The following is a 24,491-nucleotide window of genomic DNA, read 5'->3' on the forward strand; positions in this document are numbered from 1 at the left end:
GCAATACGCATGCGCAGATCTGTCAAATACTTGTGGATTAGTGGGCACGGTTATGTTTCCCACCCACATTCCGAAAGTCCCGCCTTCTTCCCCTCCCATTGGTGCTTGTGAACCGTTCTGTTAGAATATGTTATTATTAACCAATCAGTACCCAGAACCTGATATAGTACTGGCCAATCCTAGAGCAGGAGGTGGGATATTACGTAATGTGGGTGGGAAGAAAATAATTCTTGTTGTGGTATATTACGAATATGACATTTCTGGAGTATATTCTCTTAATGGAAGCTGTTTGGGGATTTATTTTATACCGAACACGGGAATATTAACGTAAACTCTCGCGTCGCACAACAACTTTCGGTAGCTATAAGTGTTTATTTTGGGATGAGGAGACCCTGTTTGTGTTTTCATAGTTGAATGAATCTAGTTAGCAGGCTAAGTTATCGAGCTTAATATCTAGATAAAGTTAGCTCGCTAGCTGGAGCTGAGTGTCCAGATATCAGGAAATAATAACATGACAACTTAAATAGCTTTTATATCTGGGAAAATATTGCATGCTGAATATTTACAGTGTTATTCTTTTTAATTTATACATTTTTCTGTAGCTGTCTAATGAAATCACCTTAGCTAGCTGGCTAACGTTCACGTTACATTGAATGACACGTCGCTATGCTAGTTTGTCTGGTTAGCTAGCTGCTAAAAGTAGTTTCACAAATCTGACACTTTTAATTTCCTGACAAGAAAAAGTTTAAAACTAAACTTCAACTATTGCTGTTTAGAATTTAACTTTATATGTTCAACTTTAAAAGGGTGAAATGATTAACGTTTTTGGTTTAAACATTCATTTTACCAGAGAATTTTTGATATTTTTAGTTTAATATACATTATTAATGTAAATCTGGTTTATTTGGGATTTAAATACAGTTTAAAAAAAAAAAAGAGCCAAGAGTTGTGGACTTTTCCAAATGTAGCTTCACAATAAATAAATAAATACATAAAAATTTAATTAAATTAATAAAAAAAAATAAAAAATATAAATAACTTATATAATAAAATTTAAAAAAATAATACAATTAAAAATAAAATTATTTTTAAAAATAGTTTTAAAAATTACACTGTACTACACAGTCGTATAAAACCTGTCACGGTCATTTTTTTCATAGTAACATATGCAATCTGTGGACATCATCAATCAGACATCATCTGGGGTTTGCACTTTTTTAAGTCTCTGTTTTTCTTTTTTTTTCTTTTTTCTTTTTTGGTGACTAAAGTTGATGGCCTAAACCGTGAGCGTAATGATGGCTGATGTTGAGAATGGCGATCAGACCTTGGACACGGTGAGTTTGCGGACAGAGGGCAGTCATTTTGGAGATGATGGAGAAAGCTCTCTGGGCTCCGACTCCGAGCTCAACGGCTTCCCAGGCTCCAGAGAGACGGACAAGTACGGCTTTATCGGAGGAGCGCAGAAGTATTCAGCCGAATCGTGAGTATGACATGTCACCGGGAGGCTTAAGCCTTTTTCTCTCAACCACACAGGAGTATTTATTTATCCGAATAGTGAGTAAATATCTTCCATGTCACATCTGCAGATCGGAGTCTCAGTACGATCTGATTGATCCTGGGTATGGGTGTCACTGAATGAGCCTCAGATTGGATTTGATCGGATCCCCGGATGTGATCCTCTGATGCGTTTATGCCTTGAATGCATGAGATGGGAAATAACACCCTCTTATGAAAAACTTGCTTTATGAAAGAAAAAAAAAAAAAACGCCATTAGATTAAAAAACCATTAGATATCAATGTTTCACATAAACGTGCGTCAGAAACTTGCCGAGAATCGAATCCTCACTGTGATTCTTATATCAATATCAGATCAGTGTCACGAATCGATCGATGCTCAGAGTGCTAATGTTAAAATTAAAAAAAAAAAAAAAAAAACAGCAGGTAAATATTACAGCAGCGATAACAGTTTTTTTTTTAATTCACGACAAGTCTCAGTTTAATGAACCATTATTTTCAACATTTTTTGAAAAGTTTGACTTATCCTCCGCATTCACACGAAGCCACTGAGCAAATCAGTAACAAATAAGAAACAACAGAATGAATCCAAAAGCTGTCCAGAAAATATGAACGAGGTTGGAGGCTGTTATGAAAGCAAAAGGTGGACGTGCGAATGAACAAACTTTATTTACATCACATTCATTATTTATTCATCACTATTAATATTCTAACATTCACACATTTATTCTTTCGTTACGTCTGAAGCATCTTAAATGTCTTTTTTGGGACAAAATACAGTTTGTGCTCTGTTGGTTTAGTCCTCAGGGTGTGCAAACTTTTACACTCAACTCAAAGTCTTTCCATCGTGTTATGCTTAATAGTTTTTTTTTTTCCTATCTAAGCTTGTTTCTTTCCCTTTAGGAAATGACCTTTAGTTATTGTTTATCAGATGCAGGAGGCTTTTTGGCTTTTCCACATCAACTTGCCCAGATCTTTCATTTTCTTTTTAGCATCCTGTCCTGGAAGGGCAGTGATTATCCGTTTATCCAAATGTGCTAGCAAGGCTATTTTTAAACCCTCCGAGAAATTGGGTTTATTATGCAATACAGCAATGTGTTTAGGTTCCTCTAGCACATCTGCAATTACGTTTCATTGGTGGTGGAATTAACGATCAATAAAAGTGGTCTCTTAATTTTATACAATATTAGTTAGGTTGTAAATCTCCCTCTTTCAGATGATACAGTACACATCTCCATCTGATACGATTTGATTCAGCACTGATATGATTCACTTCAGCGCCAATATGATTCAATTAAGCACCAATGTGGTTCAATTCAGCACCGACATGATTTGTTTCAGCACTAATATGATTTGATTAAGCACCGATTTGATATAATTCAGCCCCGACATGATTCAGTTCAGTCCCAATAAGATTTGATTCAGCATCAACATGATTTGATTCAGCATCGATATGATTTGATTCAGCATCGATATGATTTGATTCAGCATCGATATGATTCAGTTCAGCATCAACATGATTCGATTCAGCATCGATATGATTTGATTCAGCCCCGATAAGATTTGATTCAGCATAGCTATGATTTGGTTCAGCATCGAAATGATTCAGTTCAGCTTCAACATGATTTGATTCAGCATTGATATGATTTGATTCAGCCTTGATATGATTTGATTCAGCATCGACATGATTCACTTCAGCCCTGATATGATTTGATTCAGCATTGTTATGATTTGCTTCAGCGCTGATATGATTTGCTTCAGCGCTGATATGATTTGCTTCAGCGCTGATATGATTTGCTTCAGCGCCGACATGATTCGGTTCAGCATCCAGCGATATTAATCAATTCAGTTGAATTTAACATGCATTGATGTGTCCTAGGTTTGACTCTGTAAAGAAGGAAAAAATAATTTCAAAACACTTCACCACTGTCTTTATTTTGTCTGACAGCTGATAATACGTTAATTATCTCTACTACATTAATTCTCTCCCCAAAACGTTTTTTTTTTTTTTTTCCGTACGGTGTGAGGTTTCACTAAAATGCTGCCGACACACTGTTGTGTCTCTGGATTCCAGCGTAGCTATCATGCCTGTATGCAACAGTTTCTCTAAAGCTATAGGAGTACATGTGCTTGCAGGTAAGGTAACTGATTGCCTCAGTTATTGCCTTTGACCCACTAGATGTGTGGTGTTGTGAACTCAGAAAGAAACTAACGCTAGCAAAGGCTCTCCTTCGGGGAAGGCCCACACCTCCCTTGTCGGTGTGTAGCAGGTTTGTGGTGCTGTCAGTGTGTTTTATGGCAGTGCTGCAAGTTTTGCTTATAGCAGTGCTCTGAGTATTGGTCAATATGTGATACTGATCTGTTCTGTTTTGTCAGTCAACATAACTTGCATTCTCAACATAAAACACGTCAGTGGATCAGAATGAAAAATATGTCATTTCTTTTCCAACACCGATCCAAATTTTCAAGCCGATATCGGCCCTAGTTTTGTTCAGTCCATCTAGTCTTAATCCATGTTCGGACTGGATTAGTTTTACACAAGGAGATGGAGTAATACCATCATTACCTGGCATTTTAGCACTTTACTGTGTGAATGGCTTCATACATTTTTGTATCTTCATTTTAAAAAAAAAAAACTATGACATATTATCACATTATTGGAATATTTAGAACATGTAGTTATTTGTAAACTTTACAAAAGCTTGGTGTCAAGTTGGTTTTCAATGGAATTTCTCTCTGTTAACTGACAAACCAAATCGAATGAAGCATGTTCCCCTCTTTACTTTCATTTCCTTATCAAACCATCGTACATTCAGGAACTCATGGATTGTGTAGTGATTGGCACTAATGTTTATGGAATTATAACTTAAACCGTCTTAATGAATATCTGCGTGTACTGATGACTTTTACTGTTGACATTTTCACAGACTTGCCTTAGGTTACAATCTTATCACAATATTATATGGAAAAATTTACTACACATTTCCTGTTTTTGTTTCAATTTAAACTGTATCAGCTCTTTTTTTTTTTTTTTTACTCTCACTTGCTCAGCTAAGATACAATTTGCACCAGACTTTTTGATTTTCATTGCTAGTTAGCAAGTTGCATAGCTGCTTCTCTAATTTAGTTTGCTAAATTTAACAAGGGAAGAGACTTATAGCAGTTTTAACACATACACACTCAGCAAGTACTTTATGAGGAACGCTACTGGGTAGGGCCTCACTTTGCTCTCAGAACAGCATCAATTCTTCGTGGCATGGATTCCACAAGATCTTGGAAAGGTTCCTTTGAGATTCTGGTCCATGTTGACATGATTGTATCACACAATTCCTGCAGATTTTTCAGGTACACTTTCATGTTGTGAGTCTCCCGTTCTACCGCATCCCAAATGTGTTCTACCGGATTCAGATCCGGTGACTGGGAAGGTCTCTGAAGAACATTGAACTCATTGTCATGTTCATGAAACCAGTTTGAGACGGCTTTTGCTTTGTGACATGGTGCATTATCATGCTGGAAGTAGCCATTAGAAGATGGGTAATTTGTGGCCATGAAGGAATGCACATGGTCAGCAACAATACTCAAATAGGCTGTGGCATTCAAGAGATGATTGATTGATTAACAGGCCCAAAGTGTGCCATGAAAACATTCCCCACACCATTACACTACCTCCACCAGCTTGACACAAGGCAGGTTGGGTCCATGGATTCATGCTGTTGGTGCCAAATTCTGACCCTACCATCTGTGTAGCTTAGCACAATTCAAGATTCATCAGACCAGACTACGTTTTTCTAGTCTTCAGTTGTCCAGTTTTGGTGAGTCTGTGCCCACTGCAGCTTCAGCTTTCAGTTCTTGGCTGACAAAAGCAGAATTCTCATTCTGAGATGCTTTTCTGCTCACCACAATTTTACAGATTGGTTATGTGAGTTACTGTAGCCTTTCTGTCAGCTCGAACCAGTCTGGCTGTTTGCCTTTGAGCTCTCTCATCAGCAAGGCGTTTCTGTCCCCAGAACTGCTGCTCACTGGATGTTTTTACTTTATTGCACCATTCTGAGTCAACTCTACAGACTGTTGTGTGTGAAAATACCAGGAGATCAGCAGTTATAGAAAAACTCAAACCAGTCTCTCTGGCACCAACAATCATGTCATGGTCAAAATCACTGATCACATTTTTTCCCCATTCTGATGGTTGATATGAACACTACCTGAAGCTTCTGGCCTGTATCTGTGTGTTTTATGTATAGAGCTGCTGCCACGTGATTGGCTGGTTAGATAATTGCATGAACGAGTAGGTGTACAGGTGTTCCTAATGGAGTGCTTGGTGAGTGTATATCGGCAGTTATCCATCTAGTGCTTTCATGCAATAATTATTATAATAATTTATAAATTTAGTGTCATGTGATACATGCCTATCCTAAAACAAATCAGCAGAACACACCAGAGTGAAAAGCCTGGACATTTGGAGTAAGATGGAGACCTTTCGGAGGTTTCTCGCAGTTGGTTGCTTCATTCCTGCCTCGTTGTCTTTGGATGTCAGTCACTGTGAAGATTAGCCGTGAGAGCGGAATGATAAGCAGCAGGCGAATATGATTCACTGACTGCGGATTCCATCTGCTGTGTATTTGTCTTCCTTATCAGTGACAGAGAAATCAGGCAAACCAAGCAAGAAACGACGAACACGATTAGATACGCGTGAAATTCTTGGTGGAAATGTATCAAACATTCTCAAAATGGAGCTTGGCACAAGGTTGTGATGATATTTTCCACAGTAACACTACGGAGACAGTTGAATATCACAGTACACTGTATACACGATTACGAGCACAGGCCTTAGTGCGTGTGTGTGGTCTGGAGGAAGAAAGGGAAAAAAAAAAAAAACGAAAGCCAGTTGCTTACAGATTGCAGTCATGCAGTCAGAGATAAGTGCAGAAACACCCAGGAGACTAACTATGGATCATTCTCTCTCTTTATGAGCCGGGAGTTGTGTTTATTCCTGCCTTCTGAACGCTCACCGCTAACTAGCTACTGATCGCTTGTGTATTTAGTGTCGCTTCAGCGGTGTGGGGATTAACACCACGGTTATTTCCACTGCTCAGGTCATGTGTGCGTTAATAGGCATATCACTGCTCTTTTATTATAGCTTTGTAGTTAGGCATTTTTTAATAGTTACATCTAAACAGAAACTATTGAAGCAGCTCCAGCTAGTCTATGAGGTTAAAACAGACAAACTTTTTATTTTTCTTCTGTTAATATACTGTTGCAAATATGAAATGTCAGTTTCTAACAATTTAATGTTCTGATGTAGAATATGTGTATGTGATATGAAGAAGATTGCTGAAAAAAGTCTATAAAAAATACAAAACTTTAATATATAGCTAAATGCTGTAGCATTTTCGGCCGTCTTCGATAACCAAAATCACTTTTTTTCTTAGTGAAATTCTGTATTTTTCCATATTGTAATTGTAAATTCAGACTCTCGCTGTTATTTTACAAATTCATTCATTAAAGGTGCATTAGATAAGATTAGTTTCCCAGTCCGCTCCCCCTCCCCTACCCAAGAGTAGATCTCTAACAATTAGGTAGGTTCAGCATTTGAATGTTCCCGCCCATGTTAATGAAGCCACGCCCCCAGGATCTACGGTGGCTCGTAGAGTGTCTATAAAATGACTGACAGGAGGCGCATCGAAACAGAAACAAGCATTCCAGACTTGAAGTCTACTTTACAGACGGGTTTTTTCAGCGACTTTATACACTTTTGTCACTAAGGTGAAGACTTAATCCATTTTTTTTTTTTTTTTAAATCATGTTTTAAATCATTAAACCAGCTACAGCACCTCTAAGTAATGTATAAGACCTAATGGTACAAGCTGTTATAAGAAAATTAGTCAGTGACGGTGTGGTGTGTCAACATGTCAACAATTTTTTCTTTAAGAATAATTTGTCGTACATTATACATTTTTTTAATAGTCTGTAGATAAAGTTGCGTAACGTCCATGAACCAGCTTAGCTCCTGTTATCTCTTCCATTATAGTGAATGCATCCTTTTAACAAGAAAGAGCAAAGCGCAAAGCCGTCCATCCTGAAGACTTTCCTGTGGTGGAAATCTTAAAGTTAAAGCTTTATCTCTGATTTTTACAAAACACTGACACTGGAGACTCCTTCCGTAAATGTTAAATAAACATCTCCTCATAGAAAACCTCATGTCAATGACAATCGGTTCTTCTCTGTTAAATAGCAGCATGTTTTTAGATCTGTTTATTGTTAGGATTAGATTATTGTGTGAAATTTGATTGCCTCGTTTAAAAAAAAAAAAACAAAAAACCACCAAGCCAGTAGTAGATATTGCGATGTTTGTGCAGTTAGACTCTGACTCCTGAGCCAGGTGTTTGTTTAGGATTGGAAATCTCTTTCTAACAGCTTGGCGGTTTGTCAGGTTGAGCCTGTTTTCTGTTAAGACCTGTCCGCTACCTAAACAGCTGCGTGACATCTGATTATAGCGGCTTCAGCCGTTTAAGCGCTGGACACACCCTGGAGGGCCAGTGATGACCATTTGAGCTTCTGACTCATCGCAGGAAGTCAAGTGGAAACTCTGTAATGTTTTTCTAAGCAGACAATCACGCATTACACCTCATGTTAGCCTCACCCTCTGAGACAGAGAAACACGGGGTGTTGGGCCAAGTCTGTCAGTAATGAATGAAGAACTGAAACGAGCGGCGCTTTAATATGATCTAAGCCTTGAACGCAGACATCTCACTCTTAGAAACCTCCGTAGCCCAGTGATAGTAATCGACTCATGGTACTTTATTTGTGTTTGGATGCACCTCCTGTCAGTCATTTTATAGACACTCTAGTTTACAGGCCATCGTAGATCTTAGGATTAATTTTTGTTTTTTACACGTATTTTTATATTTATTTTTTCCTGACAGGTGAAAAACGCATTAACATTGGATGAAAGGGTAGAGATAGTGCTTCTTGGTACTTCTTGATACTCTCACTGGTTCCAGTGCCAGTATGATCCCACTGTAAGTGCCGAATGATGAAATCTGGAGTTATATACACGTGTTGTAGCTGGAGTGTGAATTAGCTGCTTGTGGGCGAGCGACTCTGCGCTATGCTGAGTGGACACCAGGTTTCCTGTTTGCTCGGGTTTATGGGCGCTCCGAAGCCCTGAGGTCACACAAGCACGCACACACACATGCACACACACACCATCTCTGCATGAAAGCAGGAGCAAGTCTCCGGTTCAAATCCCATCCTGACTTTCTAAACATTCATTACCTGCTTGACTTTCGTTGGCAGCACTTGCTGGGTAAGAGGGAGGGAAAGGAAACTTTTATTTTTTTTTCAAACTTAGTCAGAATTGATAAAAAGGGAACTGCGAGTTTCGTATCAAGCTTTAATTTGTATTCTGGTTAGTATCGTTAGCTTTATAAAAGGGAAGTGATTTGACTGAGGTTGCTTGCCATAGAATTACATTCACCAGGTGATTGATATGAATATGATATGAATTATGAATATGAATTGATATGAATTGAAATCTCAGGTCAAGTTCTGATTTTGCAGATTTTGATCTCCATTTTATTTTTCCTCCCTACTTACATATTGCATTTAATATTTTTCAACCTGCCTCACTAGAGTCACTCTTGTTGCTGCCGTCGTGGTCCACATTACAGCTGAAACATCGTTAAATATGAAACTTACAGTTTCCACCTTACTGCAAATGCTCTAAATTCTCGAGGGTTTTTGGCTTCTTGTCTTCTACTTAGAACCCTCTCTAATAGGAAAACACTTAAGATTTAAAAAACAGAGAACCTTTTTGTTTATTCGTATTACTGTGTTTTATTTGGCCAAGATGTGTTTATTATCAGAATTTTAGCTCTGTACTCAAGTTAGGATGCTGTTGTAGCTCACAAATAAGGGAGCTAGTAGAGATGTTGTGATTTGAAACGTTCACAGTAGGAGAGCCTAAACTAAAAACATCACGGATTAGTTAGCTATTTAAAAACACAGAAGCTGGTGGTGAAAATTGAAAATACGAAAGTCTCTTTGCACATCTTTGTTTCTATATAATGGAAACCAGAAGGAAACGGATATTCCAAGGAAACACATATCCAAAATGAATTTGTTAGTAGCACGTTGTCACAGCGGCTCTTGTAGTAGAGAAGGCTGACATTAATAACGTCATAGCCTCAAACAAGCTATAAGTCAGGAACTCAGACTTTTTTAGCCAGGGGGCTCTTGCTCAATTCCCACCCACGAGTAAGGTCTTCCCTATCATACAACAGCTACCAGCCTGGGAGGGTGAAAACGATCACATGCTTCCTCTGAGACACGAGAAGTCGCCGACATCACAGGATTTGTGTAACACACTCGGTGGAAAGCACTATCCACTGCCCTCTTCCACATGCGTGAGCTCACAGACAGCCGATAATTGGCTGGTGTCGCTGTGATCGATAGGGGAGAGAGAGAGTATGTCCCTCCCACCCTGAGGGTACGGCCAGTTTTGCTCTCTTGGACTCCTGGGCCACAGATGGCCGTGGCATCAACAGGGTTCAAACTCGCGATCTCTGGACGCCGCTCGTGATAGGCCACTTCTGTTGCGCCACTGGGGAGCAGCTGAGAGTCGACAAAACACAGTCTTCAATCTTTCAGTCTAGCGGCTCAATTTTGAGGTTTTAGACGTACCTTTGTTCAGCTGTGTTCGAGCCCATCAACCCATTAACCTGGGTTGACAGGTTTCAGCAAAATTTCCAGCCCAACTACATCTCAAAAAAGGGATGAGAACTACTGGAGGAAAGAAAAAATAAATCAAGGGTTAGACAGTAATTGGCGTAAAAGTGTTTCAGTCAGTGTTTTGAGACAGTTTGATCATACGCTGTGACTAACCGTGACACCGTAATAATTCTAGTGAGAACATTGACTTAGTTAACTCGTTTAGCTAGTGAGCTCGCTTGCTGGTATTTAGACAGAGGGATTTCAGTGCCTAAGACTCGATTTGCATCGTCATATCGTTAGTGAGTTTTATAACAATGTCTAAACATGCATGTGTTGTTCATCGCCATCATTAGCTACCATTTACTAAGTAGCTTGTTAGTAAATATATCGACATTTTTGCAACAAAGTCAAAGTAGTAAAATATGAGAAATACTAGTATAGCACTTTCAAAGTTCAAATAAGTTTGTTACATTTTGGCTTAGTTAATATTAGGTAATATGTACATATGTGCTATTGATTAGTAGATAAAAAAGAGATAAACATGATCATGAATGTTCAAGTTTCTTGAGTTACTAAAATGACCAAATGCCTCATTTGTAATTTTATATGAATATTAATTATATTAACATTAGGAACAGGGAATACTCATCAAATGATTGTTTTTATAATTGAATAATTATTTGTTGTAGCTCTAAGATTTAACCTGTAAAGGTTTTCTCTTTCTTGGATGTTCAGATTTATGAGCTGAGTAATTTTTTCTTCTGTGTAAGCTGTTGATTATAGGAGAAGAGACATAACTAAAAATGTCACATCCTCGTCTAAGCCATGATTACAGGAACTTGACAGCAGGCTTGTGTGTAAACATTTTAGCAGACAGAACAGCCATAATTTCATTTCATAAACATCTTCCCAGTGGCAAGGCCGGATTTTATGAGGCATTATTATGATTATAGGCATACATAAATAGAAAAAAATGCAGCTTTCAACAGAAGGAAAAAAGAACAAACAGGAAGAAAATCTCATCTTTGTGGGTCTGTTGAAACTTGTTACAGACTTCCAGTGTATTACAAACGAGTATAAAGAAGAACAAACTAAACCAGCAGGACGACTTTATGCCACACAACAGTGTGTAGAGCTCTGTAGCTCTGCAACTTCCTGTCTGAGCTGTGTATGTATTGTGTGTGTGCAGAATCTCGTGCGTTTCACGCTCTTGAAAACGAGTCAGTGATTAGTCCGGAGACAGATCTACAATATGTATTGAAGTTCAAAATATCTGTGTATTGGATTGTGTTGTTGTATTTCTAAATCATTGTGAAACTCGGATAAGCTTCACTGGCATAACAGCGAACAACTTGTTGTCAAAGCTGTACAATTTGTACTGATTTATGTTGTTGTAATTTACACACAAACTCATAAATCAAGTAAATGTGTCATTAAAGCAAAGCAATTAGAAATTTAGATGTTGACGAACGAAATAAATGAAAAAAATCAGAAATGAAAGTGAGTTAGAAATGAAACACTTAGGGGTATGCTGTTATAGAAAAATAATCAGTGGGGTGATGTGATGGAGCCTGACGCAAAACGTAGTTACTAACGAGTTACTGAAGTTCCAATAACAGCACGTCCTGAAGTGTTTTATTCTTCTTATTCCACAGCAGTTTGCCAACTCTAATGTATTTTATTAAATTTAACAATGACACTTTGTACTTTTTATCTTTTTATAGTTATGCTTAATGGGCCTCATTTGTCAAGCTGGATATGAATGCGTTTATTCGTAAATCATTCGTAGGAGCATTTACACAAGAAATTTGGTCTTCATGAAAATCTCGTAATGTCGGGAAAAACATTCGTATCCTACTCGTGCTCCTGAGTGAGTGTAAATTTATTAAATAATTTGTCTTCAGAATCCAATGTCAAAAACAAGACATAGAGTAATACAAAACCCTCCTGACAGCTACCACATGACACATTGTCTTTAATATTTTTGACCGTTACACCGCTAAATATTTCTATAGGTGTAGAAGTGAGTCCAAATGACTTCCACTTCTGCCTTTCCAGCCCTCTGTGCACTTAACCTTTTATGGAGTTTTGTGGGCGTCACTATATGCAAATGAGCTGTGTTAGGAGCACGCTTTGCACTTTACGCAAACATATACACACAAATTTACTAAAAGACTGATAAATGAGGCCCACTGTTGTGAAACCTGTGCTATAAATAAAGAGCAATAAACAGCTGTTCCCTCACTTTCTCTTGAAGTTACAGCTTTACCTCTGACTGTTACAAAGCTCTGAAACTGGAGACTCCTTCCAAAATAAACGTCTCTTTTCACCTTATCGATGATTTTTTTTTTCTTTGTTAAATAACAACATGCTTTTTAATCTTTTTATTGTTAGATTTGGATTACGTGGCTCACGTGTCTTACTTTGAATGTCTTGCTCACAGTGTTGTTGTGCCCGTGTTTGTCCGTCAGGGCTCAGGACGTTCCCCCGGAGGTGTTGAGGCAGAGAGAGCTGAAATGGTTAGAGATGCTGAAGGACTGGGACAAATGGATCAGCAAGAGATTTAAGAAGGTAAAAGAAGCATTTATTAGTGCCGCATTCCAGAAATAATTTGGCCAGCAAGTACACTACGGGTCGACAGTTTGTATCTGCTCATAGGGGTTTCTTCACTTGTAATAGTTTCTGCTGTTTTAAGATAACAGTCACGCCATTAACACTATGTAATAACGTAATGAAAGTGTTGAACTAATCTAAACTCTTTTAGATTTTGAATTTTTAACAATATTTCCAGTGAAGCTTTGTGCACTTTCTGCATCTACTCAACCTGACTCATGAGGGAGTTTCACACAGGAGGCTTTTCCAAGTTCCCAAATAAACACTGATATAACTGGTTTCCATACCTGGAACACTGACGTACATTTAAAAATAATATTTTCAAAATTCCCCCTCAGCTGGCACTATCTCCTTTATAACTCTGTTATCTGTCTGTTCTTGATACTTTAATTACTCAGAAACCTGTACGTTGCCTCACTGCCTCGTTAGCCGTGTTGTGTCTGGACAAGTACAGCATCTCACTGAACTGAACTGTCCTCAAACAGCTGGGGTGTGTGTGTGTGTGTGTGTGTATGTCACTCTTTCTTCTCTTAAGCTTTCTAAAGCTTCTGCTGGGACTGATGAAATCTCAGGTAAAGAGGGTTAGAGCTCTGCAGGCTTTCCTGAACTGTCCTGGTTGCACTTGTGTTGTGCTTGCATGTGTGTGTGTGTGTGTGTGTGTGTGTGTGTGCGCGTGTGTTGTGTAACAGAGCATTGTGTTTGCATAATGCCGCTGTCGCTGCTTTTTCTTTGCTTTGAAATCAGGAAAGCTGCTCCTATGAGTGCAATTTTACACAGTATAAATAGTATAATGTCAAATTTTTCATTAATAATTTAAAATACATATAAGAATAAAAGACCAGACAGGACTTGTGTGAACCTCTCCTGTGCATTTATGACTTTATTTTTTAATTTATTTGTTGTTTTAATAGATTAATAATTTATTCAGTGAATGAATGAATTATTTGTTGATAAATAATTCACATTTTTAAAAGTCAGTTTTTAAGACCTATTTATTTATTTAATCCAGTTAATGGGCTTATTAATATTTTATTTATGCAGTCCACCTTAAAAACTTATTTATTTGTTATTTAAAATAGGATTTAAAAAAACAATAAGCAATGGCAATGAGGAATATAATCATATATTAGCTGTAGATTTATTATATTCAAGCAAGTGTTCTTTAAAAAATATTAAAAATATGAATGATATATATTGATGTTTATTAGGACTTTTGAAAACAATAAAACACTTTGAATCTTTGGTAGTTACAGTGTGCCTAAATACGACATTTTGTAATTTTTTAATCGATGTGGGAAAATGAAGAATGGCATTCCAGAGTGTGTGTGTATGAAAACACATGTAACTGTATTGTCTTGCTTTGTGAGTTGTGTATTTCTTTTAAAACTCAGTGTGCACTGTGTTATTGCTATTTGTTGGTTGATTTCTTTAAACGCATTTTCGCCTGGTTGTAAAATTCTCCTATGTAAGCACTTTACCCCAAATAGTCAGTTACCCCAACAGTTACAAGCATGCAAGCTGCATGGCTAAACCATCTAAATCATTACACACTCGCCTCAGAAGATCTTGTTTGGCTTTGTAATAGCTTTTGTACAATTCGTAAGTATTTCATAAGTTATATTATAAAAAATAATATATGAATCAAATTGGAACAATTTTAGAATGGTGAGTCAAATACAAACCTTAAAAGTGTGACACATATTGCAGAATCTTTTTTTTTTTTTGTTAAGCGTTCGTTTAGCAATGAAACTCGGAATAAAATAGAAAAATGCTACATTTCTGTAACACCTATTTGCAGTAAACAAAAAAGGTTTTCATTTGACTCATCATCGTATCATTTGAATCACTTCTAACCCACAAATCCAGCTACATGGCTACACCTCCTACCTGGAGTGATAGTCATAGTCATTTTGAAGACGTGTGTGTGCGCGCCAACAGATGTGGGTTGTATATCTAATGATTTCCCTCACACACACACACACACACACACACACATGTGCAGGTGAGACTGCGATGTCAGAAAGGAATCCCTCCATCGATGAGAGGCAGAGCCTGGCTTTACCTGTCAGGAGGGAAAGTAAAGAAGGAGCGAAACAGCGGAACTTTCAAGGTCAGACCAAAACACACACACACACACACACACTCTCTCTCTCTCGTTATGATAAGGAGAAATGATTTGTAATAGGGATATACTGGAGGCTGAATGCATGTTATGTAAGGAATAAAACACTTGGGAGTGTGCTGTTGTAGGAATGTAATTAATGACAGGGTGAAGTGAAGCCTGGTGCAAAGTGGAGTTCCTGTTACCACGTCGTGGTGTGATTGTTTTCCTATAACAGCACATCCCAGAGTGTAGTATTCCTCTTATATTACAGCACTACAAAACTGCTATAACGTGTGTGTATGCGTCTGTGTGTGTGTGTGTGTGTGTGTGTGTGTGTGTGTGTGGTGTTGTCCTTGTCGTTGTTTCCAGGAGCTGGACAGCATGGAGGGCGATCCAAAGTGGATAGATGTGATTGAGAGAGATTTACACAGACAGTTCCCTTTCCATGAGATGTTTGTGTCACGAGGAGGACATGGGTAAGTCTGTTAAAGTGTGTGTGTGTGTGTGTGTGTGTGTGTGTGTGTGTGTGTGTGGACATGTCCAGCTTAGCACCATTCTGATATTTTAGAGCCTCAGTAAACATTTCTCATAATGCCTTTTATTATTTATTATACATGTAGCTGATGTGGTCGTGTGTGTGTGTGTGTGTGTGTGTAGGCAGCAGGATCTGTTGCGGGTGCTAAAGGCCTACACACTCTACAGGCCTGATGAAGGTTACTGTCAGGCTCAGGCTCCTATCGCTGCAGTGCTGCTCATGCACATGCCTGCTGAGGTCAGTCTCACACTTCACACACCTCACACACTTTACACACACGTGTAGGTTTAACAGAGCAGGAAAACAACATTTGCAAAACTTTTTTGTATTTCTATAGAGTTTTGTCATCAAGATTTCCAACATGTTTTCATGTTTGTTAGAAATTAACATTCTTTAAATTGTTCATATATGTTTATTCTTTTCTATTCATGTTCTAGGAATTTTCCCAGTTCATGATCTTACTGTATCTGTTTCTCTCACTGTCTGTGTGTAGGATGCATTTTGGGGTCTTGTTCAGATCTGTGAGAAATACCTTCCCGGTTACTACAGCGCAGGCTTGGTAAGTGTGATATAAATGGCTCCACTTCTGCACGAGGCATGACCCTAAATTACAGCCCTGTGCTCGTTTGTAAAGATTATCTCACTGGTTGTTTTCAAAGATCAAACAGGATCAAAATTGAATTTGATTGAACTATGATTGAACACAGCAGCAAAAAGCGGAAAATCCAAGCAGAGCGTGGCGTCCAAGCTCTAGGAAAAGCAGCACAGATTTTGCTCCGTAGAAGAACAGTGGTTTCAGAATGACTCTGCTGCTCTTTTTATGTAGGAAGGTGAAGACGCACCACTTGAAATAGTTTTCTTATAAAAAGCAATAGGTATGCTGTAAGGGTGTAACTGAATATGAATATATTATTCAAAATGAGCAGTGTTTTAAGCAGTACTAATACAGATTGAAGAAGGAGGCACACTAGCTTACCAGAAAGATTCACAGGGAATCACGTGGTTGTGAATAGAGGTAGGCTTCAGGACTGGGATTCTGCGGGACGCAAAAATAATTACACAGTTTTCATTCAGGTACAAAGAAAGACCAGGGAACTAGAACCAAAAACCAAAGATGGAATTGGTTGGATGGAAAATATTATGGCCAGGTACAAACACACCTGCACTAGCAAGATTAAAAAGTTTTGCACATATATTTGTATTTGAGATCAGATATTAACTTGAGTGATATAGCTGAGGTCGAGGAACTGTCTGAGCCAGAATTCACGCACCATGCTGACGTTTCTATCCCTGATTTAAGCTACGCCCTCTTTGGGATTAATTCTGAATGCAAGTTTGAAGCCCTAAACAGATACAAATATGGACTGTTTATTAAAATTAGTGTCTGTTTCTTCCACAGAATAATGTTCAACTGATTCAGAAACAGGTTTGCAAATTGTACGTACATAAATATCAGCGTGTATCCGAGTGAGTTAGTGACACATGTTGAACTATTTTTAGTTCACTTAATTCATCAGTTTATTTTAATGAAATGAACATTATGTAATAAACCTGGATCGAGGTTCGTGTCTAACTACCGTAACTTCTGAATTAGTACGCTCGCTATTAAAACACTAACAAATAGGCAAATTTACATAACTGCCAAAGAAGAGCACTTTTAAATTGCTGTATTACTGTTAAGGTAGTGCAAAACGTATGCAAAACATCCTTATCTGTTTAAATAAAAGCACCTGCTAGAGGGCAGAAAATCTTATAGTCCAGAAAATACAGTACAGCATGATATTTGGCTATTTAAGTGGCCTGGTCTCTAGAGGTGCCTTGTTTCCCTTTTTAAACACTGTAAATATTGTTAACAAAAAAAACATCTACCCTTACCTTCCTTTCAGCTAAATCAACAAGATGTGTGATAAAGCTGTTCCAGAAAACCCATCTGAAACACAAATATGAGATGTATACTCTGGAATGCAGCCATGCTAATTCGTCCACAAGCTTGCACAACGCAAGACTTCACCTTGCCAAGGCTTTGTAAGAGCTTTTATTAAATGCAGCTGGAGAAGCGATGCTGATCGACTCATACTCCCTCCAGTGAATGATGGTTTATTCAGCCATCGCAATCAATTAGTGTCTGGAGTCTATTGGTGATGAGTTGAGTTCATCTGGCACATCTGGAGTTGAACAATCCCGATTCTCTGCGTGTAGCAGAGCAGGCTGTGAGTCTCAGAAAGCGCGCTCTTAGAATATAAGCCTGGAAAGTTTTCAAATCAGTCGAATCAGTGATTTCAGCTACTCTGTGAGTAGTGCATTATCAGATTCCCATTTTGTTTTTTTTGTCTTGTTTTCTCATTTGCACTTTGCTTTATGGTTATGATAACCATCTACGCTTCTGTCCAGTACGGATAAAACTGACAGTGTCAGCCATTTTGACAGCCTGTGTGGTTGTGCGTTTAAAATTGTGTGTATTAGTTTATATAATAGCTTATATTTGTAGTACATCTTCTTGCACATGCACTTTTTTCCCTTAATAATACAGGAAAATGGTCATGCATGAAAAGCCAACAGAACAATATAATCAAAAAGAGTGCGAAGAAGACATGGTGTGGGGCGGGGGGGAGAGTTCTGGCCCCGCCCTCCATTAAGCCAGCCAGTGAAACAAAGCTCATTATCATACAAAGGTCTACATCAAGGTCTACAAAATAACCTGTTGAAAGACCACAACATAGAAAGACTGAAGTGTTTTTTTTTTGTTTTGTTTTGTTTTGTTTTTTTTTCCATTTTACAGATCTTACAGATTTCATTTTGAAAGAACTGTAGCTCTGTTTCAAATAAAAATAAAAAATAAAAAAAAAGGGTAAAATGCGTGTATGTCTGGGACAAGAGATATTGAGGTATGGAGATATTTGTATATATTCAAATCAATAATAATAAAAATAGTAATATATCACAAGTTTACAAACAAAGTAAGAAACATAGGCTGAATTACAAAGTGAGGGGAAAGGCTTAGTTAAATAAATTGGAATACAAATATAGAAATACAGTAGAAACAAGAAACCAGATTGAATGCATGTTTTTAAAACGGGTAAAGCTGTGTGTCAGTGGATTGCAGGTGGTCAGGGAGAGAAGTGAAAAAGTAACTGAAATCTGACTGAAGCAAATGCAGTTCAGCTCCGTCTGAAGTGGGAGAGGAAACAGTCGCACTCGGTACTTAGCTGTTTTCAAACGACACTCAAATCATAGGGTCTGTTAAAAAATTATACATGAGCTACAAACCCCACCCTGCTCTGCTGTATGAGGTGACTCAACACTGCCATCTTGTGTGTGTGTGTGTGTGTGTGTGTGTTGCTGTGTTTATTAGGCTTTCAGTTTTGATTTGTTTTTTCTTTAAGGTTTATATTATTGTCAGTTTTTATGTATTTTAGTCTGAGCTTCAGTTTTGTTTGGTAATGTTGTTTCTCGGGTGCAATTTTAAGGTTTTTTTTCTGCACTGCACAGTGTGTTATTAGAAACATGGATTCTCGGTGTAAGAGAGCTAAATTAAATATATTCATACAGTTGTTTTGCTATTTTAACAATGTTATAACCCTTATTGTAAACGGTTATATCTGTGCAGGAGGCGGTTCAGCTGGACGGAGAGATCCTGCATGCGCTGTTGAAGCGAGTGTGTCCTTTGGCGTATCGACACCTGGACAAGCACAAGATCGAGCCGGTGCTCTACATGATGGAGTGGTTCATGTGCGCTTTCTCCAGAACTCTGCCCTGGGCCTCGGTCCTCCGAGTGTGGGACATGTTCCTGTGTGACGGTCAGACACACACACACAAATAGACACTTGTACCTCTTTTCTTTCTGTGTGGATTTGGTCCTACTGCAATGTACTCTCTCTCTCTCTCTCTCTCTCTCTCTGTGCAGGAGTGAAGATTATATTCCGTGTGGGCTTGGTGTTGTTGAAGTCCATGCTGGGATCTCGGGAGAAGCTGAAGGCCTGTCCGGGTCAGTATGAGACCATGGAGGTCCTCCGTGCGATCGAACCCAAGTACATGCAGGAGGCCTTCTTAGTGCACCAGGTAACACACACACACACACACACACACACACACAACAGGAGACAACAGAGAGAAGGATGATGATGATGGTGATGATTATTGGTCTCTCATTACTGTAACATGTCCTGTCATTACTGTAACCAGCTGTGATCAAGCCATGGTGATCAAGCAGAGTTTTATCCATTATCACCTTTTCTACTTCATATTTCTACAAAATTATCATTCTTAATTTTTTATTATCATCTGTTATATGGTATGTATTTTTTTTTAATGACTGCCGATTTATGTTGTAGGTTCTGGAGTTGCAGGTCTCGGCGCGGGATGTGGAGCGCGAGCACCGCACGCAGCTGAAGCGCTGGAAGAAGAAGCGCGGCGAGCCCACCCGCAAACCCCCTCAGAGAATGCACAGTGCTCGCGCCATCATGGCCAACGAGCCTCATACACGCCAAGACCTCCGCCAAAACCCCACCATTATCGTCCAGTATCCATCAATCCCTGAGGAAAAGTCTGAGCCGAGCCTCAGGAAAAAGAGAGGGTCCCTAAAGAGAGCCCCCATTCCTAACATTCCTAACCCCTACGCCCTACCTAGTGAGTCTAAACCTAGTCAGATATTGGAAGTACAGCCTCTGAACAACGCAAATCAAGATGTTGTACCTCCAAATCCACCAGCACATCCACCCCCGCTCCCTACAATGCAGGAAAATCGGGTCAAAAAGACGAACACTTCTACAGAGCGACTCGTGCAGTCGTCCTCGAATTCCTCCATCAATAAGAAACCGGCAGAATCTCTCCCTCTGCAGCATCTATCACTCCTAACTGCTCCTGCACACGAATCGCGTCTAGAGTGGCGTCCTCACCTGCTGGACTCTCCTCCTGTCCAATTCCCAGAACCTGTCCCTAATAATACAGAAAACTCAGCCGCCATTTTGAATCCATCTACAGACTCAAGCCCTCTGCTTACGCACAACGTACCTGCCAACGAAGACTCGACTGCTGCTTATGAGGACAAAAACGGCGCTTCACGCAACTCTACAGGGAGCATCAACAGCTCAGAGGACACCTACTTGTAACTCGCTCACTGTCGCCACCTGGTGGCTTGGAGGAACAGGAAGCTGCAGCGTTGGGAAAAATTTTTACGTTCAGTAGCTAATTTGAGTGTGATAATTTACACATTTATTCACTCTTAAACAAATGATTTGTCTTAAAATCTAATTTACACAATTCACCCCAGAGGCAGCCAAGATAGGTGTCTAAAGTGTGTTTCTTTAGCTTCGTACTGGAGAGTCAGACACCAAACATGCCTTGGCTGATTTACTAAATTTGGGATGAGGGGAAAATGGTGCAAATTTGACTGACAATTTTTGTTTTTTTGTTTTTTTTAATTTATTTTTTTATTAAGAAATGTCTATTTCATTAGGGAAAGAAACTCTGAGAGGTCAGTTAAGGTTCAGTGATGTCAGAGAAAATCCTGGAAGAATACTGTATCATGAGCGTCTCACACGCTGCCATCTTGGTGTCACTGCGGAGCTGAGAATGATCCACTACCCTAATGAATCTACTCGGCAATGGCCTAATCAGGTTTCCTTTCCATTAATGGATGGTGTAGAGAACGGCTGACAGATGAGCTTCAGTCAGTTATATTTCTAAAAAAGGATAAACCTGCCAGAGTATACTTCAGTAATGTAGATTTATACTCAGACTTGCCATATGAGACCGTACAAATGGTAAACAAAATAAATTCCTGGAGCTTTGACATGTGAGTCCCTAAATCTCAAGGGAAGTGGAGAGTCACACTACTTTAGGACCAATTCTTAACTCTCAGATCCAGAGCAGTATTTGAGGTTCTGACGTTTTTACGTCTGAGTCTCTACATCTGAGGCCGTATGTGTGAGGTTCTGCATCTGAGGCTGTGCGTCTGAGGCTATACCTCTGAGGATCTACCTCTGAAACTGTATGTCTGAGGCTGTGTCTCTGAGGCTGTACATCTGAGGCTGAGCATCTGAGGATCTATGTTTGAGGCTCTGCATCTGAGGCTAAATACCCTAGGCTCTACGTCTGATGCTCTGTGTCTGAGGATCTACCTCCGAGGACCTATGTCTGAGTCAGTGCATTTGAGGCTCTTCGTCTGAGGCTATACATCTGAGGATCTACCTCTGAAGCTCTATGTCTGGGGCTGTACATCTGAGGATCTGTGTTTGAGGCTCTACATCTGACTAACAACGTCTGAGGCTCTAGGTGTGGGGACAGTCTGTCTGAGGCTCTGCACCTAAGGCTGTACGTCTGAGGCTCTTCCTCGGAGTCTGCTTTCTGTTACTGTCTTATTTGGTTCGTGTGATGTCATTCTAACACAAACGAGGTCATTTTAACATGTTTGTACATTAATGGGATTGGTCAGAACTGCACAGTGGGCATGTGCCAATATTTTCATATCACTTCTTGTATCACTACTGTATTTGGCACATTATATGGAACACTGCTAAATTATTTTAAAAATCCTTCTTTAGTCTAATTGACATTGATGACATTCTTGAAACTTTCCAAATGTGACAATTACTTAGAAGCTCAGCTTAAAAAATGTGGCCTACCTAGTAGGGCTGGGCGAATAAAATAATATCCTATTGTTATTTTAATTAATCACGTCACTTTTAAGTCAGTATGGTATCATGAGGGAGCATCTAAAACATGGAGCAACTGTATTTTTAACAATGTGATGTTTCGTAATTTTGAGACAGTTGGATCTTTTTTTTTTTTTTTTTTTTAATTGGTTGACTGTACAGTGTGTTATCTTATTTTAGCTATTTTATACCAGTTGATTTTTTAAAAAATTTTTTACTCTCCCTGATTTTGTTTAATTTCATTCTGGAAATGCCAAAAGTCTCAATTCATAGGTTAATCATCAGATATTTAAACATGTCATGGCACTAATGCTAGACAGTAATGCTACATTCAGTTCATTCCTTATGTTTATTCACTCATTCACGTATTCAGAATTAGGTAATAGGTTCGTCATGCACGTACATGTCTTGCCTCATGTATTGTGATATATTTTTTCCGTAATCTTCCACCGCTGCTATCTACACCGCCACTTTCTGAACCGAATACAGGGGTATAGTTCAATTATTTTTTTTACCGTGTGTGTTAAACAGTGTGATATGTTGTAGAATTGATTATTGGCACATGTCTACTGATTAGCAAGGATCGAAAAGGTCTTGTATGTGTTACAGGTTACTCAGGTGTAACTGCAAACAATCTGAGAAAGGGAGAAACTCATGGCTGTTTTTCTTGTTTCAGTTACTAGAGGGCAGACTTTGTCCAAAAATGTACACTCTCTCCACAGAAATGCCCGAGGAGTCTTTCCTCGCTACAGCCTTGAGAAGGGAAACTTCATAACCTGCCCACAGATTCGCTCTTGAAAGAATCTCACAAGAATCACAAACACTTCTTTATATTACACTTATGCACGTGTATTAATTTGGCAGATTTTTTTTTCTTTATCCAAAGCAACCACCGCTTCTTTGTATTTGTATTTCGCATCCTTACCACATTTTACCATTTCATCATCATTTATACAAGAGCTGCATGATTATCACAACAATCCTATATAATAGCCGTACAATTTTCATTAACATAATCTCAATGAAATATCTACTTTATCTTGGCATGTCCTGTATACTTTATGCGTAAACAAAACAACTCAAGCTGAGAACTTTATTGCTGATTTACTTTGTACCACATCACTGTCGAATTCTCTCTAATACACTCTAATAAGTTATTGTTTCTATAGTAACAATTTACACAGGGAATTGTATGGTGGACGATCTACATAATCTGATAGTAACGATAAACATCTTGTTGTTTAACAAAGAAAAACGTATAATCATCAGTGTGGTATTTCAAATTTACGGAAGGAGTCTCCAGTGTCAGCGCAATAAGTTTTCTGTCATTGGACGTTGTAACATCACAAGCTGCTCGATATTAAAATGCAATTTTACACGACGGAAACAGTTACGTTTGCTTTTTTAAATGGTTTTCTAGGAGTGCTAAGTTGAAAGCTGTAATATCTGGATGATCATTTTGTAAGTTTAAATCCCAGGAGTGCCAGAGATGTTGGGATCAATCCTGAATAAAACCTCCAACCCTCAACTGCTACTCAGTTTGTTCTGGATTCGGGTTCACGTGTTAAGATGCCTTGAGGAAAAAAAAAAAATCTGCCAAATAAATCTGTTTGTAGACTGTTTTGTTCACCTTCAGCTACATCCAGTTACACTCATTTTTACATAATAACTCATTAATGGAAGCTGTTACTTTATTTGTATATATATTTTTAATAGCTGGAGCTTTGTGACACTAGTTTGTGTAGTTTTTTTTTTCAGAGAACACACAATTACAACCAATTTTATGAAATAATTATAAGAATTTACTTCTAAATTTACTACTCAAAAACTGAACATTATTTTGTAAATATTCCTAAAGCTTCGGGTCAATTTTCTTACATTTTTGTCAAACCTGAGCATGTGCTGTTATTACGTTCACTACCATAATTGCTAAACCTTTAATGATTTGCATATTATTATATACTGTATCAGAGAAACTTTACTTATAAGTGGAATTCTGGGGTTGTCTTCTTCGAGAAGGACTCTTGAGATGCTGCGTGGGACAAACTAACGGACTTTGTTGAAAGTATAAGGAGGTTGTCCTTTTATCCTTTTGTACAACAGACTTCATCTCAGGAGCAGAAATGCTGACTACCCAGGAAGGGTGGTATCTGAATATTCGGGAGATGTTCACAATAACATTATAAGGATTATATTATGTCTAATCTACAAATCTGTCATTCTGTAGATGTTGTACAATCAGATGCCTCCTAATAAAAACAATAACCAGACAGAAGTGATTGTTTTTTTGTTGTCTGAGTGTGTGTTAGGAAGTGTTTGTGTTCATCAGTTTAACGCTGTGCTCGTTGTGGGAAATGAT

At 38.5% G+C, this 24,491-nt stretch overlaps 1 protein-coding gene across 1 annotated transcript; it reads left to right on the plus strand.

Annotated features, from left to right (window-relative positions):
- The first annotated feature begins 204 nt into the window (after nt 1–204).
- Nucleotides 205–24,407, plus strand: tbc1d10aa (TBC1 domain family, member 10Aa). The gene is made up of 10 exons (XM_026945866.3): nt 205–357; nt 1,269–1,480; nt 12,699–12,798; nt 14,843–14,950; nt 15,314–15,420; nt 15,602–15,716; nt 15,973–16,038; nt 19,087–19,276; nt 19,384–19,538; nt 19,811–24,407. Exons 2-10 carry the CDS (start codon nt 1,293–1,295, stop codon nt 20,585–20,587), a joined length of 1,806 nt encoding a protein of 601 aa, XP_026801667.3. The 5' UTR covers nt 205–357; nt 1,269–1,292; the 3' UTR covers nt 20,588–24,407.
- Nucleotides 24,408–24,491: the final 84 nt, after the last annotated feature.

Source organism: Pangasianodon hypophthalmus, chromosome 8, assembly GCF_027358585.1.
Source record: "Pangasianodon hypophthalmus isolate fPanHyp1 chromosome 8, fPanHyp1.pri, whole genome shotgun sequence".
Lineage (NCBI taxonomy): Eukaryota > Metazoa > Chordata > Actinopteri > Siluriformes > Pangasiidae > Pangasianodon > Pangasianodon hypophthalmus.